We start from the raw sequence: 20743 nt of genomic DNA, 5'->3' as shown, positions 1-20743 counted from the left end.
TTTGAAGCTAGACATGTAGAGGTATTTTAGAAAAAAAATACTTTTCCCCCCACAGGTGAAGACAGGGCATCTGGTAATGATAATCCAAAAAAAAAAAAAAAAAAACCCACGGTCATTGAGTTGATTCTGACTCATAACAACCCTACAGGACAGAATAAAACTGCCCCATAGGGTTTCCAAGGTCGTAAATCTGTACAGAAGCAGGCTGCCACATCTTTCTCTCGCAGACTCACTGGTGGGTTCGAACCACAAGCTTTTTGGTTAGCAGCCAAACACTTTAACCACTGCGCCACCAGGGCTCCCTGGTGATGATGATAGCTCACACTTAGTATTTATGCACCAGATGCACTGCTAATCACCATTCATGTATGATTATATTGAGTCCTCACTGAAACCCATGAAGTAGGCACTATGATTACCTTCCTTTTATAGTTGTGGACACTGAGACACGGAGAAGTAATTTGTTCTAGGTCACTTGTCCACACTCTTAATAAATGCTGTGCTTTGTTTTCTAGGTTTTCATAAGCTCTGGGAAAGTATGAAATCCCCCAAAGTACCTTGCCATTATTTGCAGCATATTAACTGATACTGTATTCTGTTCAACTCTAAAAGGAAAGATGTCAAAAGATAACATAAGATACTACAGCAATAGCCAGTAAAAAGCTTCGTAACGAAACTTATGTGGCAAAAGGTCCAAAACGCGAGACTATTCTATGGATAGTATTAGAAGACGTGACAACTCATACTACAATAATAGAATTATATCATATCCAAACCCTAGTTTACAGAGCTCTTTCCTAGAGTTATCAGGACGACACATCAAGCATCCAGATTAAATGACTTAGCATTCTGCCTACGATTTTTCTTATTTTGAGTACAGAGACCTAGAAATGGTGCTAATAAGCATATTTATATGTACCTAGGAAAATTTCAACAAACATACAGAATGGTTAATTTATCATGGTAGTGTTTACTAAGAGCTTGCTATTTATTATCATCTTTTCCTGCATGGAAGGGTCTGAGTACAATATCCATTTATGTTAAGGGTAATTTTCCTTCACCCAGGTCAGAGAATCCACCCACTGTTCACTGAATGAACTCCAGTTAGAGTGAGTCTGTAGCCCGATAAAGCAAAAATGAGCATTCATTAAATTTACCCTTAATGTCTAAAAACACTGATCATCTTTTACTGAGCATTCATTATCAGGGGAAAGATGTTTAAGGAAATACGTATTTAATGCTAGGCATTTCCTAAATAAATAACCATAACTGGCTCTCTTGCTAAAAGTTTTCTACATATTACCTCATAATTAGTCTTAAATACCCAGGCACTGTCAAAACCAAGAAAAGACACATTTTTCCATAGTATCTGGGATATCAAATTTGAAAACAGACTGAATAAATCTAAAGAACATCAGATTAAGAAATAGAAAACAGTTAAAATAGGGCTGAAAAACGTTTAGTCCTAAGCTCATTATGTGGAGGAAAAAGTAAAAGAGGAAAAACGGACCTAGTTTAGGAGAATGGGGCAAATGAACTACGCAGAGATCACAGAAAGCTAAAAATCCAAAGACAAAAAAAAAGACGTATTTGAAACCATTATCAAGGCACTGAAATAATATGCTTGTGCTGTTAGCAATGAAAAGGCTTCGATTTATAAATGGGAAAAAATATCGAAGCTAATACACTGTGATACAGTCCACAATGAGAGATGAAAGGAACTGATAATTTTACAGCACAATTTATGCCTTGGCCACATACATAGCAGGCAAACCAGTATATAAGACTTTAACTGTGAATTTTAGCCAAAGCAGTCAATTAGTACTTTAAGACTGGCAAAGACCTGATTTTTCTATACTATCATTCCTTGGATCTTGCTTCTGAAAAGCTGACAGTGGCTTTTTGGTTTGAATTAAATTCACAGGCCAGAAGAGTTCTGCAAGACCCCACCTGCATGCATATAGATATCAGCACAATCTATAGATGAGAGACGCAAGTTTCTAAAAGCACATGAAGATAAATTATAAGGAGGTAAAAAGCAAAAGAATATGGGTAAAACAGCAGCAAGGGCAATTCGGGCCAGATAAAACTTTTTAAATCAGAGGTCAGTAAGTATTTTCACTTTCTGGGAAGATTTAAGAACGGCTAGCTGTTTGTGAGAACAAAACATACTTGCAGGAACTCACAATTCCTATACGTCTAAGTTCTCATTTTCAAGGCTGGTAACTGTTGTTTCCAAAAAGCATCTAAATTATAAAAAAAAAAAAATTTTTCTTTTCATCTGAAATGGATCAAATGATTTACTAGAATATAATAAGCCACATGCAGAGCCTATTCACCAAGAATTTGGTCCAGGGCTTCAGATGGGTAGTTTGGGTTCAAACCTCTACCGAGAACTTGCATTTCTAACAAGTTCCAGGAAGTTATACCTAAGAATCATTTGGGGATTTTGTTTAAATGTAGATCCTGCTTCAGTGTATCTGGGGTGGAAACACAAATTCTCAGCAGGGAATTTGTCAGAAACTCAAATTCTCGGCAGGGGTTCAAACTGGAATTTAACAATGGCATGTTACTGCTATAGTTTTGAACCATAAAACTCCAGGCATACGTGGTTTAGAGACAGGGACCCTGCACTAAGACAATATGTCATTATTGTTCTTATGTATTAAAAAAAGGCAAATTCTGGCATTCTATACAATGACTCAAATTAGAATTGCAATTAGAAAAGTCTGTGACTCCTGCTTTGGATGTCTACATCTTATGACAATATTTAGACTGTGTGTGGGTGTATATTTGTAGCTATGAGTATGTTTGTGTTAGCTGTATTGCTTTAACCTAAGAAGATATTAACCTCTGCTCCTATCTGTTTAAAAGATTGATTTAATCACTTCACAGAACTTTCTTTCTGGTCCCTAAATTTTTGAAGTAGCTCAATAATTTGAGAATTTTCAGTTAACTCAATAAACCAAAATATTAATTCAAATCTTAAAAACACCAATATCATTCTTCCAAAAGAAAACACTTACAATTTGTACAACCACTACAACAATATAATAGGTTATTATTTTATCATGAGTATGAGGTAATCTTATTTTAATAAAACATTCGTTAAATTCACCCTCAAAAATTATTTCCCACAGCACTGAACTCAATAAAATGAAATATACTTCCAAAGCCGTAGCGCTGTTTTCTAAAAGTAATAATCCTTTAAAAATATGCCAAAAGTGAAGACAAATTAAAAAATGCTAAGAGGTCTCTCTTCCATACATCATTGCTTCGGATCATTTAATGCTTAGTCCTTGTATGACAGTTAAGAGTCACAGAAATATTGACTTACAACTGTCACTTCTTCATTAGGAAACAGCAATCTATAACTTTACATGATGATAGAGAAAGACGTTGGAAGACTCCCTTTACTATCCAGAAAGCAGCTGCCAAAACTTCAGAACACTTATGCCTGGCACTGAACATCTAGCCTACCAATTCTCCTGGGATTTCTAACACACCATTTCCCCTAACCACTGGCGCCAAGAAGTTAAAAGGTCTGCACGTAGATTGTAATCAATTCAGAAGTCAGGTAGGAAAAAACAAAGCTAACAGGTTTGCAGCTGTTATTACATTTTTAGCAATGAAAAACTGAACTAATGGTGCCATAATTTTTTGAAGATAATACTTTAATAAAGAAATTTATAAAAAGGAAATGGACCAAAATAAGGCCAAAATTTACAGACAATGGGATAATATGAATTGCTATAACATTACCCTTTGTGCTTGAATTATGAAAAGGAGACCTGAGGGGATTGAAATAAATATATAAAAAAATTAATAAGCCTTTTGAAAGTAATCTCTTCACAAAACTGAAAAAGTATTAGGAAGCAAACATTCTTACCTTGGGCAGGATCAGGTGGACCGAACTCCAGAGAATATCGTAAAATGAAGTTATTGTTCCACACATAGAGCTGATTATCTCTTGGGTTGTAATCCACTGCAGCAATGTACTGGTACTGGTTGGGGAAGGGAACATCTACATATTCTCCTCGGTTTAATCGGGTGTTGTAGATGTAATCAATTGCGTTCTTGCCGGTTTCACTTTCATTGTCTTGGTAAACCGACCTGACTACATAGAGGACTCCACATATCATAAAAGCATTTGATGCGGCACGTTTGTCATATACAGTCTCCCACGTTGCTTCAAATCGAAGAGTGTATGGATTCAGTTGGCTAATAACTATCATTCCATTGTTCTGCTCAGTGGCATATATGACCCATAAGCCATTTTCATCAACTGCTAGGTCGATATCAGTCTTTCCTCCCCATCTATATGGTGAGGTATCATGGTAGTTGGCATAGTTAATTATGGCCTCACCACTCTTAATTCTAGTCCTCAAATCAAATTTCACAATATTTCTTGTTCGTTCTTTGTTGAAGAAGACAGCACCATCGTACACCACAAATCCAGTACCATCTACCCGATTTGGAAGTTTATATGTTGTTGTTTGGCGACTGTTTTGGAAATCTTCTAAAGAAGCATATTCTATCAAAGTATCAGTACGGTAGGGAGTCCAGGGCATGAAATAAATTTTATCTGCAGCCTGAAGAGGGTCCTTGCACCAAGCACCTGCCTTTTGTTCAGCTTCGTATATACATGGCGAGTCCACAATTGCTTTCAAAGTCCCAGGACACACAAAAACTAACAGTCACAGAGAAAAGACAAGAATTAAGCCAAGTTAAAAAATTACGTTAAGAAAACACGTTTTAATGATCATAAATCAAAAAGAAAAATTAATTTTATTAGCATTCAATTACACCAAAATTTCTACTTAATCCAAGTACTACCTTCTCTCTTAAAGTTACATTAATTAACGTACCAGCAACAAAGTAGCTGGAGTTTATTTTCGTAAATCCAAATTTAAGTTCTTGCTGAGTGCCTTTAAAATTTGGTATTTTATGCTTTAAAATGTTGACTTGTATATAAAAGTGTACAAAGTATTTCATTTCAGTACCAAACTTCATATCCTCTCCTAGCCCTCCTATAAATGCCCAAAAGCAAAAACCCCGAATAAAGCAAATAAAACAAAAAACTCAATGTAAAGGCTTATTTACAACTTTTAAAGAAGTCAGACTGAAAACAAAGGTGCTTCAGTTTAAGGAACATAAATATTTGGCAAATGCAATCAGGAGCAGAGAAAAGTAAATACAAGGAAAGCAGTGGATGAAACAACCAGGAAACCCTGTAACCATGGCATGCTATGGAGAGGGTTCTGGAAGCCAGGCAAGATGACACTTTAATAATAAGAAAATATCCAAGGGTGTCAGAGAAAGAGATAAAGGGTAAAAAAAGAACAGAGAAAGGAAACCACCCCTCCTCGCAGACTTCAGAATTAATACCCCCCATCACCAGACCTAGCAGTCAAATAATTTCACTGTAAACAGTCGGCTTCCTTATGAGGTGCATTTATCAGATCCTGCTGATTATTTTAATATCAGGCGTATTGTGAGGGAAGGGGAGGGAGGAGGTTAACATCCATAAGGCACATAACAGGGAGCTGGGGTTTGACTGTATATATTATTTACCTTTTTGCTCCACTTCTATTTTAAGCATTGGAAGAAAACATAAAAAAGGTACAAGGAAAAAAGAAAAAAGATTAAAATAAATTGACTATTAGTCTAAGACTGAATTCGCAATAGATGCTAAATATAGAAGAGTAAGAGCTGTACTACTTTGGATAAAGAGAAACACACAACAGGAAAACCTAGCAGGAGAAAGACTCTAAAGTTACATAAAAGAACATGGATCAATCATTTTAGTAGATTAAGGAGGCCATACAAGTATGTTGGCATGTTGCTTCACTTAGTGTACCTGAATAAATAATGAAAGTCTTCACTAATGCATGGGATACATACTCTCGCCTCTCCAAAGTCACTCAGCATTCATATCAAGTTTTACTTTGTATGTGTATGCTCTAGACATAGATCCATGCACAGGTGTATCATCTCCACTTATCTTATGTGCAATTATTAAACTCACTAAAATTAGATAAGCGTATCAATAGAAAAATGCCTTTTTAAATATGACAATTAAATTTTAGAGATGAATTTCATAAATATTGATATGGTCACATTTTTCCCAAGATATTCTTGTTAGAGGATATATACGATTATGCATCTTGATCACGTTTCAATTGTTTTTCTGTTATCTTCTATTTCTAGAATAATGCATCTTAAGGATTTTTTTTTTTAATGCCTCCTTTTCAGAAATATATGTCTTCCCCCTAACCCAACAGGAATTTTGACAGAGTGGAGTTAAGGTAATGCCTTTTTCTCTCCATTAACAATTTAAAAATTTACTTGTTTAGTTTTATATATATATATTATCTTATAAAATTCTTATTAAATTATATATCTCAAACATTACTACTAAGTCTATAAAAAAAAGTAAGCTTAATACATACAAGGGAAAAGCAAGCACAGTAGGCAAGGAGAAAAAGGAAGAAAGAATTATGGTTAGCGTATTATGACATTTTCTACCATCATCAATTTACACAGAAAGCACGCTAGCATGCAAAGACAATCATACTGAGCATTCAAAGCAAATAGCTCGCCTCCACAGACCCCATTAAAAGGTAAATGCTTTCACCAAACAACCCTGATTAGTAGAGTTAAATGACAAAAAAATCCCCCCTCCAGTAAATTTAAAGAAATGAAATATGCAGTTATAGGAAGGGTGCTACATAGGAATCTTGCCAGTGAATTGTTTTCTAATAATTACAAACCATACGATGTTATTTTAGATTGTCTGTAGGCTTTGAAGTATGTTGCCTGAATTTCATAAAATGACCAGATTAATGTCAGTGCGTCTCCTTCTTCCTTTATGAAAATACATCAGGGTATGCTAATACTACATCTCCAAATTGATTACTCCAAGACATCATAGTTGCACATTTCATTGAGATGTCTTAGCTTGGTTAATTTTTTTTAAATTGCAATAATTCATCACGATTAAATACTGACCTGAAACACCTTTGGGAGAAACATACTACACAAACATGTCTGCCACAGGAATAGCATATAACCTTCCACATTGAGGCAACACCTCCCCGATCCAACTTGGTCTAGTCAACTACTTTCAGGAAACATACTTGTTCCTAAAATGTGTAATTCTGATTATATCCCAGTAAATAGAAGAAATTCAGTGTTATTGACCTAGAGGCAGTACTTTTTTATAAACCACTAGCCCTAAAATGATTCTTCAGTGAAGAGCAACATTATACCTGCTTAATCAATAACGGAAGGGCGTGGTGGGAAATGAGTATAAGAAAAATCATTAGGGGTGTAACAGCTCAGACTACATTTATACACAACTGTGTGTTTTTTAGGAAAGCATGGCTTTACTGAGATATATCAGTTAGATGTAAATGAGCGGATAATACATTTTAAAATGTTTAATATTAAAAACAGAACTTACAACTTAAGTTTGATAAAGAATGTAGGAAGTATATTTTATGTCTTCCCTTAATTGAAAATGGCCGGATTTTATTATTTGAAACACTAAGATGATACTGCAGTTGCTAAGCAAAATATCAAATAGAGAAAGCTCCATTGTTTTGTGATTTAACTGATATCAATAAAGGAAAAGAACATAGATATGAATTATATATAATTTAAAAGTAGAATGAAAGTTGAGAAGCAACAGCCACATGTAAAAATAAATAAAATCTTTTGATGTTTGATGAATCAAATGAGATCTGAATTTTTAAAACAAAAGCAGAAATCCTCACATAATGATTTTACAAGAATCCAAGGAACAGATATCTGTTAAATCACCTTTACAAGAACATTCCAAAATTCTATCAACCCAAACCCCAAAAAACCAAACCCAGCACTGTCAAGTTGATTCCGACTCATAGCAACACTATAGGACAGAGTAGAACTGCCCCATAGAGTTTCCAAGGAGTGCCTGGTGGATTCGAACTGCCGACCCTTTGGTTAGCAGCCATAACGCTTAACCACTATGCCACCAGGGTTTCCCTATCAACCCAGAATATAAAAATACAATAAAATTAATGAAATCAGCATTCTCCGTCACATGCCCAGTATATATTGCACCTTGTCTTAAAAGACTGTATGAATTAATTCATGACAATACATTTACTTTTCTATAGACCAAACACACATATATGACCCATCAACATTAGCATAAGACTACACGGATATGCAAGACAAGAAATTGACCAAAACAAACTAAAGCCTACATACTCTGTATCTGAAGTGACACACTATTTCATTTTGAATAATTTCACTGGTTTATTCATTAATAATAATTTAATCAGCAGTAGCTGTTATTTTTCTCATCAAATAAAATTTATAGTTAAAATTAAGGTATAATTAATTAATGATAATTTGAAATAAAAAAAGGGCCAAAATCAAAGCCAAATCCTGCCTGTAGAATGTAAAATTCCAATCTGATTAATCTCCTTTATTCTCCAAGATCTTTATGACTTATTAGGAACGCTTTTAAATTTTCATAAATTCAATTCCTAACACTTTGGTTAATGACAAAGGATGCCCTGTACAAATACATTTTTGACACAGACACTACCTTGCTAAGTCTGTAAGTTACATGTAACCCAAGTGTCTGTGTATAAATATACGAAGTAAAACAACAGCATTTCTAAAAGTTTCTGTTGAGCAAATTTACTGTAAAAATTTCAGAAATCAAGGAAATTATCTGGAATTGTTTTCCCAGAGTACAAGGAAACAGTTTGGAATACATAAGCTCCTGGAGAATTTGCTCTGGGTAGAAACTGGCATCAAACCAACTGGGAAGAGACACACACAGTAAATGTTATTTAGTGATGACAGTTTTCACCAACTGAATAAAGTATAAAAAAGGTATGCAAATGTCACAATGTACACAATCATTGTTAAAACAAAGTGAAAAGCATCAGGCTTAAAATTAAAGTAAGTATATGAGATGGGTATCAAGGACAAAAGAATAAAGGAACAAAAGGAGTGGAAATAAGGGGAAAAGATAAGGAAACACATGGTCCTTCATAAGATTAGAACAATCCAAAAAGATCATTCACATGAAATTTTAATATTAATAAATATCATGTAATTTATAGTGTGCCACAACTGTAGAGTATACAGGAACAATAATTTCTTTTATTCTTTAGTGGGGGGGGGCTATAAAGCCATAGACTTATTTCTGCCTCGTGCACACATCTAGAAAGGTAACAGAAAATTAATTACTGTTGGTTTTTTTGAAAGAACAAATACTTCTCTGAGTATAGCTATTTGAAAGGTCAATGCACAATGTACAATACTTCTGGAGAACTGAAAAAGTAAAATTTTGAAAGTTAGATGTTCCAGAAGATATCCACAATTTTCCTTTCTTAAACAGCACAAGAAATAATTTAAGAGTCAGGAAATAATATCTGCTTAACACTGTTCTTGGTCTATAGACTAGGTTACAGGAACTGGCTCCAGAAAGATACAATTCTTGGCAGCTCTGACTGATTCCACTGTTTGGGAATGGATGCTGTATTCCTTTTCTAATTTGAGAACAGAAATCATGCTAAATTCGAGTGAAAGTGACTTTATGGAACAAAATAATTTTGGTTAGCTCAAAACAATACAATGTTCCTTTAGTGGCACAGGAGAGTGGTATGTAAGTCACCAACACTACACATAGGAGAAACGATATAAAGGTCAGTGCACTCAGTAGGCTTCCAATCCTACAAATGGTATAAAAAAAAACTGAAAACATAAAAGCATCCATTTCACAGTAACACAGGAACACACAGCAGGGATGGAAAGAAAAGAATCTGATTTGGTTGGCCTTTAACTGATATCCCACAAAAAGTCAATTTATCAAAACTGTGGCAGAGGGGAAAGAGAGGGTGCCTTTACAATACATGTAAGAATGTATCACTAACATATTGGACATACCATATCTGAATTTGGCCCTTTGGTTTTATAAATATTGACAGGTGGATATATGAATCCATCAGAACTTAGTGATCCAGTTTCTGCAGCTATGAAAACAGCGTTCAAATCAGTAAAACTGCTAAATAACTTTTACCTCAAAACCTCTGAGTAGTGACATGGCTATTTTTTCCAAGGTAAAAATAAAGAAAGCAAAAATACTAAAAACTGACTGAGGAAAATTAGGTAATATATTCAATCTTCTATGGTATCGATGTTATTTTTGTATTACAATCAGTATAAAATACGATTTCAAGTATGAATTCTGAGACTAAGAGAAAAACCACACAGAATTAGAGCATTAGCCGAAGCATGCTTGTAAAATTTTTAACTGAATTTTCAATATCCTTTTGTAGGATCTTACAAAAAACGTTACAAAATTAAAAACAGAAATATGTGTAAGGTTGTGCTATAGCTATCTATTTTATTAGTGTTAAGATTTCACCGCTGGATCTAGTAAAGAACTGTTCCTTAACTGCAACTGAACAAAAAGGAAGGCACTTCCCTCAGTTACTCCAGCGGTACCTTCTACCAGGCACTGAAGTTACCACAACAGCAGGTAGCCATTCAAGTAGCTCATGATTAAAACTGAAGTCAATTCCTTCTTTAGAAAACTGTGAGCCAAACCAATTTGTCAGCAACTGGTATTGGGCAAAGGTACAGATTTCTATCTGCCCTATTGAATAGCTAATTCAAGTTTGTTTTCTGGAAAAACACTAGCCTTAAAAGCCAAACACTTAAGAACACAGACAGACACTTGGCCAGCACCACACGATGGCTTCCTTCCACACTTCATGAAGCTAATTGGAGGCCTGAGTCTGTTAGTGCTCTGCATGCATAATGGTTCTGTAGACCATAAACATATGCTTCTGTCACGTGTGTAGTTTTTCAGCATCAACAAGGAATACTGGAGAAAGTGAAAGACACAAACTTCATACTTACTATAAGGGACACATTCATATTGGACTTCAAGGTATTTGTATGTTCCAGGACATGGATCAGGAAATACTTCTGACCCAGTAACTACTATACACTGTGTTCGATTGTTGCACCTGTAGGGGGAAAATAAAAGAATCAGGCTTGTACAACACAATATTTTATTGTTTATTTTTATTAAAGAAATATAGAATGCATTTATATTTTCTTCAAGTGACTAGGACCATAAAATGAAAATTACAATAAATATTAGATGGTTCCACATTATTAAAAAACTCATACTTTATGTTGTAATATTTCTGTATCATGAATAGCACTAAATTTTAACTCAAAGTAAACAGAAATAGCTAACTAATCGCTATTATTCTACTATATATTTTAATCTGAATTTTTTATATATTCAACATATACTGGGATTTGTGGGGGGGATGATTTAACAGCTTACTAAGGTACTTATTGCCGTACTTCAGAATTAAAATAATAATAATAAAACACGGTACAGTGTATGTAAAGGACAGAATATACTTCAAGCATTTGGTACAGTGCCTGGAACATACTGAGTATCTAAGCACTATTGTTACTTCTGTTTTTTAATAGACCAATGTGCTTATACTCTGATATATTATGCACCTGGGTTGTTCTAAACATTTTTTCCAGTTGCCATTGAGTTAACTTCAACACATGGCAACCCCACATGTGTGTCAGAGTAGATAGAACTGTGCTCCACAGGGTTTTCAATTGCTGATTTTTGGAAGTAGATCACCAGGCCTTTCTTTTGAAGCCCCTCTGGGTGAACCAGAATCCCTTTCCTTTTGATTAGTAGCCAAATGTGTTAACCATTTTCAACACCCAGGGACTACTTTTCATAAACAGGACTCCCAGAAACATAATACCAAAAAGAATAGAACTAACATGATTCCTAGAATATTCTATTCATCATTCATTATAGGAAAGTATTCTCTTATTTTTGCATTGTCATAATTCATCAAGATAATTCTAACAAGATAAAATTCCAGGCAAGATTGTATTTATCAAAGTTCTATGAATTGGTCCAAATGGTCTTTTTTATATTGTCTCTCTTAATATTAGGCTTTGTAAGCACAAGAAATATTTCCTTTACAATTTGATTTGATTACAACTCAATGGAGTGTAATGTATGCAGAATTTTTATTACACTTTCTGATAATATATAAACTAAGAAGCCAAAGCAAGCAGAACATTGTAACAAAATTTATTTAACAATTTGAATACCAGGTATTCTAATGTGCATAAAATAACTGAACTAACTATTAAGTGGCAATATAAGGAAAGAACAAGCAGCCCAGCTTCCAACATAACAGCTTGAAAGAAGTGAAGAAGAATCATGTTAAGCATGGGTAGGTATGTTAAGTCATGCACTTCAGGGCCATTCCAACTATAATCCCAAAGTCAGGTTCATTCTTCTTTCAAGAACAGTAAATCCTGAAAAATTCTACAGGATCAAACACACAAGCCTTAAAATTCAAACTATAATACAATGGAATTCATAAGAAAGTCTTAGATAATAAATAATTAAAAACAGTATTGCTTATGGAAATACCAAACTAATGATAATTTTTATCATAATCAATTTTTTTTGCCATTTCACCACTTGTCTGTCAGTTATCATGCTGTGGTGGCCTATGTGTGGCTGTAATGCTAGAAGTTATGCCAACGGTATTTCAAATATCAGCAGGGTCATGCATGGTGGACAGGTTTCAGCTGAGCTTCTAGGCTCAGAAAGACTAGGAAGCGGGATTTGGCAATCTACTTCTAAAAAAATTAGCCAGTGAAAACCTTATGAATAGCAACAGAACATCATCTAATATAGTGCCAGAAGACGAAGGCACTCAAAATATGACTGGGGAAGAGCTGCCTCCTCAAAGTAGAGTCAACATTAATGACATGGATGGAGTCAAGCTTTAGGGACCTTCATATGCTGATGTAGTGCAACTCAAGATGAGAAGAAACAGTTGCAATCATTCATTAATAATCGGAATGTGGAACGTGGTGAAGTATAAACATCTAGGAAAATCGGAAGCTGTCAAAAATGAAACGGAATGCTTAAAGAGAGATATCCTAGGCATTACTTAGCTGAAAAGGACTGACAATGGCCATTTTGAATCGGACAACCGTATGGTCTGCTATGCTGGAGACTGCACAATAGAATTTTGCAAGACCAATAACCTATTCATTGGAAATACCTTTTTTTAAACAACATGAACAGCAAATATACACACGGACCTCACCAGATGGAATAAACAGGAATCAAATCAACTACATCTATGGAAAGAGATGATGGAGAAATCCAATATCATCAGTCAGAACAAGGCCAGGGATCAGCTGCAGAAGAGACCTTCAATTGCTCATACGCAAGTTCAAGCTGAAGTTGAAGAAAATTAGAACAAGTTCACAAGAGCCAAAGTACAAACTTGAGTATATCCCACCTGAATTTAAAGACCATCTCAAGAACAGGTTTGAAACATTGAACACTAATGACTGAAAACCAGACACACTGTGTGGTGACATCAAGGATATCATACATGAAGAAAGCAAATAGTCATTAAAAAGACAGGAAAGAAAGGAAGACTAAATGGATGTCAGAAGAGACACTGAAACTTGCTCTTGAATACAGAGTAGCTAAAGTGAATACAAGAAATGAAGCAGAAGAGCTGAACAGATTTCAAAGGGCAGCTCTAGAAGACAAAGTATTATAATAAAAAGAGTAAAGGCCTACAATTAGAAAACCAAAAGAGAAGACCACGCTTGGCATTTCTCAAGCTAAAGAAACTGGGGGAAAAAAAAAATCAAGCTTTATGTTGTAATACTGAAAATTCTACAGGCAAAATATCAAAAGATGTGGGAAGCATCAAAAGAAGATGGAAGGAATACACAGAGTCACTGCACCAAAAAGAACTGGTCAACATTCAACCATTTCAGAAGGAAGCATATGACAAAGAACCGGCAGTAATATAGGAAGAAGTTCAAGTTGCACTGAAGGTATTGGCAAAAAATAAGGCTCCAGGAATTGACCGAATATCAATTGAGATACTTCAACGAACAGATGCAATGCTGGAAGTGGTCACTTGTCTATGTCAAGAAATTTGGAAGACAACTACCTGGCCAACCAACTAGAACAGATACATATCTGTACCCATTTCAAAGAAAGGTGATTCAACGGAATGTGGAAATTATCGAAAAATATCATTAATATCACACTCAAGCAAAATTTTGAGTAAAGGATAATTTAAAATTGGTTGCAGCAGTATGTCAGAAATTCAAGCCAGATTCAGAAAAGCACATGGAACCAGGGATACCATTGCTGATGTCAGATGGGAAAGCAGAGAATACCAGAAAGATGGTCACCTGTATTTTATTGACTATGCAAAGGCATTCAGCTAGATGGATCATAACAAATTATGGATAACATTTTGAAGAATGGGAATTCCAGAACACCTACTTGTGCTCATATGGTACCTGTACGTTGACCAATTACGCAGTAGATCAAACAGAACAAACGTATACCGCATGGTTTAAAATCAGAAAAAAGGGGTTGTATCCTTTCACCGTATTTATTCAATCTGTATGCTGAGCAAATAATCTAAGACGCTAGACTAAGTGAAAAAGAACACGGCATCAAGATTGCAGGAAGACAAATTAACAACCTGTGGTATGCAGATGACACACAACTTTGCTTGCTGAAAGTAAAGAGGACTTCAAGCACTTACTTAGTTATCTAGTGCTGCTATAACAGAAATACTAAGAGAAATTTATTCTCTCACAGTTTAGGGGGCTAAAAGTCCGAATTCAGAGTGCCAGCTCCAGAGGAAGGCTTTTTCTCTCGTCGGCTCTAGGGGATGGTCCTTGTCATCAATCTTCCCCTGGTCTAGGAGCGTCTCAACACAGGGTTCCCAGGTCCAACAGATGCACACTGCTCCTGGCTCTGCTTTCTCGGTGGTAGGAGATCCCCCTTTCTCTCTGCTCACTTCTCTCTTTTATATATCAAAAGAGACTGACTCAAGATACAACCTAATCTTGTAGATTGAGTCCTGCCTCATTAACATAACCATAACTGTCTCTAATCCTGCTTTATTAAAAAATAGGAAAATCACATCACATGACAAAATGGTAGACAATCACACAGTGCTGGGAATCATGGCCTAGCCAAGTTGACAAACATCTTGGGGGCACACAATCCAATCTATAACACTAAAGAAGATCAATGACAACAGCCTTCAGTATGGATTGCACCTCAACATAAAGAAAACAAAAATCCTCACATCTGGGCCAATAAGCAACATTATTATAAACAGAGAAAAGACGGAAGTTGTCAAGAATTTCATTTTACTTGGATCTGCAATCAATGCCCATGGAAACAGCAGTCAAATGTGCACTGTGCAAAACTGCTGCAGAAGACCTCCTCCAAGTGTTTTAAGAAGCAAAGATGACACTTTGAGTACTAAGGTGCGCCTAACCCAAGCCATGGTATGGCTCATATAGATGCAAAAACTGGACAATGAATAAGGAAGTCTGAAGAAGAATTGATACATTTGAATTATGGTGTTGGCAAAGAATACTGAATATACCACAGACTGCCAGAAGAATGAGCAGCCAGAATCCCCCTTAGAAGCAAGGATGGCAAGATCTCATGTACTTTGAACATGTTATCAGGAGGGACCAGACCCTGGAGAAGGACATCATGCTTGGTAAAGTAAGGGGTCAGTGAGAAAGACGAAGACCCTCAAGAAGATGGATGGACTCAGTTGCTGCAACAATGGGCAGGACCAGGCAGCGTTTCATTCTGTTGTACATAGGGTTGCTACGAGTTCCCACTAACAACAATACCATATTTAAAAAATATATATTATACATGATAATTGTCAAGAATATGGATAATATAAATGGTATGTCACATTCTTCTTCTTACTCTGTATTTCCCTTAAATTTGTTCAGCCATGTAAAGAGATCTGCTGATGTTTCCTCACTTAGTATAAATGAGTTATTTGAACAAAAATCACGGAACCAAATTCACACTCTAAACTTTAAACAGCAGCTGGTTTTCTAGACCTCTGAATAGGTGAATACCTAATGCTTCAACTAATACAGAAACATAATTTTGATGTTCTGTTTATTTTTCTTGCTTAAATTCTATAGTAACAACACAATTCACTACTTTTTAAAGCTTCTTGATCTCCCGGAAATCCTCAACAGACACACTGGTCCCCATTAAAAAGTACTACCACCACTAATTAATGTCGAGTCAATTCCAACTCATCGTGATCCCTTTTGTGTCAGTGTAGAACTGTGATGTATGTCTTTCCAGTAGCTGAATTTTCAGAAGTAAACAGCCAGGCACCCCTGGGAGACTCAAACATCTAACCTTTTGATTAGCATCCCGGTGCCTCAACTGTTTTCACCACACAGGACTCCTTCCTTGTATTTATTCATATCTACAGGAATTTTCAAGGAGGTCCGGTGGCACAATTGGTAAGTACCTGACTGCCAACTGAAAGGTCTTTGCTTCAAATCCACCAGCCATTCTGTGGAAGAAAAGACCTGGCAATCTGCTCCCATAAAGATTTCGGCCTAGGAAACCCTATGGGGAAGTTCTGCTCTGTCCCATAAGGTTGTTATAGTTGGAAACGACTCAGTGGCACCCAAAAACAACACAGGAACTTTCATTTCATCTCTCCCTCAAACATTTCAAAAACAAATCTAAATTCCTGTGTGTTAGATATTCCCCTTATATGCTCCAGTCGTGTATGTTTTATAGCCACTCAACAAAACCCTGTTATGTTGGAAATGACTTTAAAACATATCTAAAATATATTCATTATAGACATTTCATAACACTTAACTCCATTTATGAATAAACATTTCATATACTTCACCACCCTCTCCTCGCTAAAGCCTGCTCTCACACCATCAAACTAGGAACAAGTGAGAAAGAAAGGGGTTTGTACTCAAGGTTGAAATGGACTAAGACCATGAAGAACTTTAGACTAAAGTGGAGAAGTAACTCAAAGGGATTGGGAATTTATATCTTTTTGTGTGTGTGTGTTTGTTTTAAATAAAGAATATATTGAAGATTAACCAATTATTTTTTCCCATTAGAAGATCAGATGAATAAACAAAAAATATGCGATTAAAAGTATCTTTTATTCAGGGATCACAATAGAGGGTCCCAGACAGAGCTAGAGAAAAATGTAGAATAAAATTCTAAAACACACACACACAAAAGACCAGACTTACTGGTCTGACAGGGACTGGAGAAACCACGAGAGTATGGCCCCTGGTCACCTTTTTAACTCAGTACTGAAGTCACTCCTGAGATTCACCCTTAAGCCAAGGACTGGAGACTCCCATAAAACAAAACGAGACTAAATGGGGACACCAGCCCAGGAGCAAGGACGAGAAGGCAGGCGGGTACAGGAAAGCTGGTAATGGGTAGCTGAAGGTCGAAAAGGGGAGAGTGTTGACATGCCATGGGGTTGGCAACCAATGTCACAAAACAGTATGTGTATTAATTGTTTAATGAGAAAATAATTTGTTCTGTAAATCTTCATCCAAAGCACACACACAAAAAATCTTTTATAAATTTTAATGTCACAGTATGTTTTGCAAGAAGTATAAATGGGATACGTTTCCTGCTTCTGTTTTATTCTGTTTGAAAGAAGACCAACACTATCACAAAAATTTTTTGACTGCATTTACTTTTGCTGAACAACTCTGCATTAGTAATATGACAATTACAAGTTCAAGTTAATGCTACAATTACCGTAAGAACGACATAACTTTCATTTCTTTTAAATAATCACACTGTACCAAAAATAATGTAGATGTCTAGAATTCATGACCTTCCGAGTTGTCAAAAAATGTTACTTTTACATTCAAAAATTTCCAATATATATCAGAAGTGCAACAGATTCATCTTGAGAACATTAGAATATAAGAGCTAAAACTGGTCAGCAAGGTTGGCAAGAAAAAAAATACAACTGTAAACAGTAAAGAAAATCAGAGCTTTGTACAGCAGCATATTGATTCATGAAAAGAATCCACCACTTTAGAGGATCCAATTTTGGGAATGAAAATACAGAGTCTGTGAATTCCTTAATGAGTGAAGTAAGTATTCAAATGGATAAGTTTTTAAAATAGAGGCAATAAAGGTGGAGACACAGGGGAAGAAAATACCCTAATATGAGTTGTTAGTAGTATGAAAAACCTAAAAGTTCTTTAACCAATATGCTGTTGCTAAGTGTAAAACAAGAGAACAGAAAGCTAATTACCGAGCCAGAGAAGCAAATGCCTACCAATAGCTCTGCTTCATGTTTTCATTGTAGTGAAAATTAAAAGACCCAGCTAAGCCAAACCAAAAACCAAATCAAACCCATTGCCATCGAGTGGATTCCAAGTCATAGCAACTAAGCCAAGAAAGGAAAAATTTGTATTCTCTGCTCAGAGCATTGTTCCTGGCATGATTTTTCTCTTTTTCCCCCACAAAATATATATATTTTACAAGTAAAGGTATCACTGTACTAAAAATTAAAAGACCAGTGTGTTTTGGACATACCCCGCAAATTTACTATGTTGATAGCTTACCCTTTTTAAAAAATGTTCTGCGTAAGTATTGAGTATGAATAAAAACAAGGTCCCCAGTGCCGTCGAGTCGATTCCGACTCATAGCGACCCTGTAGGACAGAGTAGAACTGCCCCATAGAGTTTCTAAGGAGCGCCTGGTGGATTCAAACTGCCGACAAAACAACTTTTTTTTTAAGTAGGTGGATGTTTGATTATGATTTGAAGGAAATGCAATTATATTTTTCATCATAAAAAAAAATGGATGGATTCTAGACATATTTCAAACATCTTAGCCTTCAAAAGGCTGATCTTACTTTATTTAGTATTTGTTTAAGTATGTTCCCGTGAGTAAGGAGAAGTTAAAGCTGTGCTTCTCAAAATGTAGTCCTAAGACCAGCAGCACTAGCACTGGCTGGGAACTTGTTAGAAATTCTCAATTCAGACACTAGACCTACAGTATCAGAAACTCTGAGGGTGTGTTTTAACCAGATCTCCACGTGATTCAGATGCATGCAAAATTTGGAAATCACTGGGTTAAAACAAAGGAGCCCTGGTGGTGCTGTGCTTAGGCACTGGGCTCCTAACCAAAAGGTTGGTGGTCTGATTCCACCAGCTGCTCTGCAGGAGAAAGATGTGATAGCTTTCAGAAAGATTACACCCTTAGAAAACCTATGGGGTGGTTCTATTCTGTCCTATAGCATCACTGTGAGTCAGAATTGACTCAATGGCAGTAGGTTTGGCTTTGGTTTTGTCTTCTACCTTTTTTACTACTCTGAATATGCACTGAATATAATGTTCAACCTGAGAATTACATATACAACTAAAAACAAACCCATCAATGCTTTCTTACATTACCAGGTTCAAATACTATAATAAAAACTACTGTTTCTGACATTAATATTCATAAAACTTAGATTTTATTAATAAAACCCTTCAACTACAACAAAGAAAATTTTAAATCCTGCATATAGGTCATAAAACCTGCTTGAAATGGTACAAAACACTGAATTTTAAAAATCATTAAAAAACACATTCCTATAGTCTTTCCACCCTTAAATGGAGGATAAGGGACTCTATTCAGGAATGAATCAACTGAACATCTCAAAAGCTGAAGAAACCCTGAATCTTCCTATGCATAAAGAAATACCAATGTATCCACTTATTGGCAAAAATTAGAATACATATTTAAAGTCAGTGATACTGTCCAGGCTTGTACACAACATGTAAGAGAAGAAACTTTGAAAAATACTATAAAAATATCTCATGAATCTCTTAACCATCACAATTGATAGTTGCCCTCCAGCTGATTCCAACTCATGGCAACCCCATGTATGCAAAGTAGAGAACTGCATTCCACGGGGTTTTCAAGGCTGTGACCTTTGGAAAGCAGCCATTATTTCCAAAATGCCTTTGGGTGGGTTTGAACCATCAACCTTTTCGTTAGTAGTCAAGCATTTAACCATTTGTGCCACACCCAGGGGCCTGCCATCACAATCAGCAGACGGTAATAAATCGAAAGTATTACAAACAGTATATTTTTATCTTCCAGATGTAATCACTGTTCTCAGGTGTCAATATAAACTGGCACTGCATCCACAATACTTTCAAAACATAGAATTTCTCTAGAAAAATACGTGTAATTGATGAAAGAGCATTTTGCAAAAGTGCAGTAATAATTAAATTTATATACTCTTTAAAAACCCATTGCCACAGGGAACCCAAGGTCAAGAAGGGCAGAGTGTTGACAGGTTGTGGGGTTGGCAACCAGTATCACAAACCAATACGTGTGTTAATTGTTTAATGAGAGACTAATTTGCTCTGTAAACCTTCATCGAAGGTGCAATTTTAAAAAATTAACAAAAAACCCTGTTACCATCCAATCGATTCCAACTCATAGTGACCGTATAGGACAAAGTAGAACTGCCCCATAGGGTTTCCAAGGTGCGGCTGGTGGATTCAAACCGCAGGCCTTCTGGTTAGCAGCCGAGTTCTTAAACACTGTGCCACCAGGGCTCCAAATTTATACACTAGTATGTGGAAACTGGAAACCCTGGTGGCGTAGTGGTTAAGAGCTATGTCTCCTAACCAAAAGGTCAGCAGATCGAATCCACCAGGTGCTCCCTGGAAACTCTATGGGGCAGTTCTATTCTGTCCTATAGAGTTGCTATGAGTCAGATTTGACTCAACAGCAACAGGTTTGCTTTTGGTTTTTGGTATGTGGAAA

The 20743-nt window shown here is 35.9% G+C and overlaps 1 protein-coding gene across 16 annotated transcripts in view; it reads right to left on the bottom strand.

Annotated features, from left to right (window-relative positions):
* Positions 1 to 20743, bottom strand: part of ADGRL2 (adhesion G protein-coupled receptor L2) — a 208049-nt gene that overhangs the window by 41981 nt on the left and 145325 nt on the right. For all 16 annotated transcript variants that reach the window (XM_049879604.1, XM_049879603.1, XM_049879605.1 and 13 more), the window contains exons 4-5: positions 10930 to 11039; positions 3890 to 4690 (exon numbers count right to left, since the gene is read on the bottom strand). In XM_049879604.1, the coding sequence (XP_049735561.1) occupies positions 3890 to 4690; positions 10930 to 11039 (911 nt within the window). The remainder of the gene's footprint in view (positions 1 to 3889; positions 4691 to 10929; positions 11040 to 20743) is intronic.

The sequence above is a fragment of the Elephas maximus genome, chromosome 3 (assembly GCF_024166365.1).
Source record: "Elephas maximus indicus isolate mEleMax1 chromosome 3, mEleMax1 primary haplotype, whole genome shotgun sequence".
Classification (NCBI taxonomy): Eukaryota; Metazoa; Chordata; class Mammalia; order Proboscidea; family Elephantidae; genus Elephas; species Elephas maximus.
This window is presented reverse-complemented; position numbering and strand designations above follow the sequence as displayed.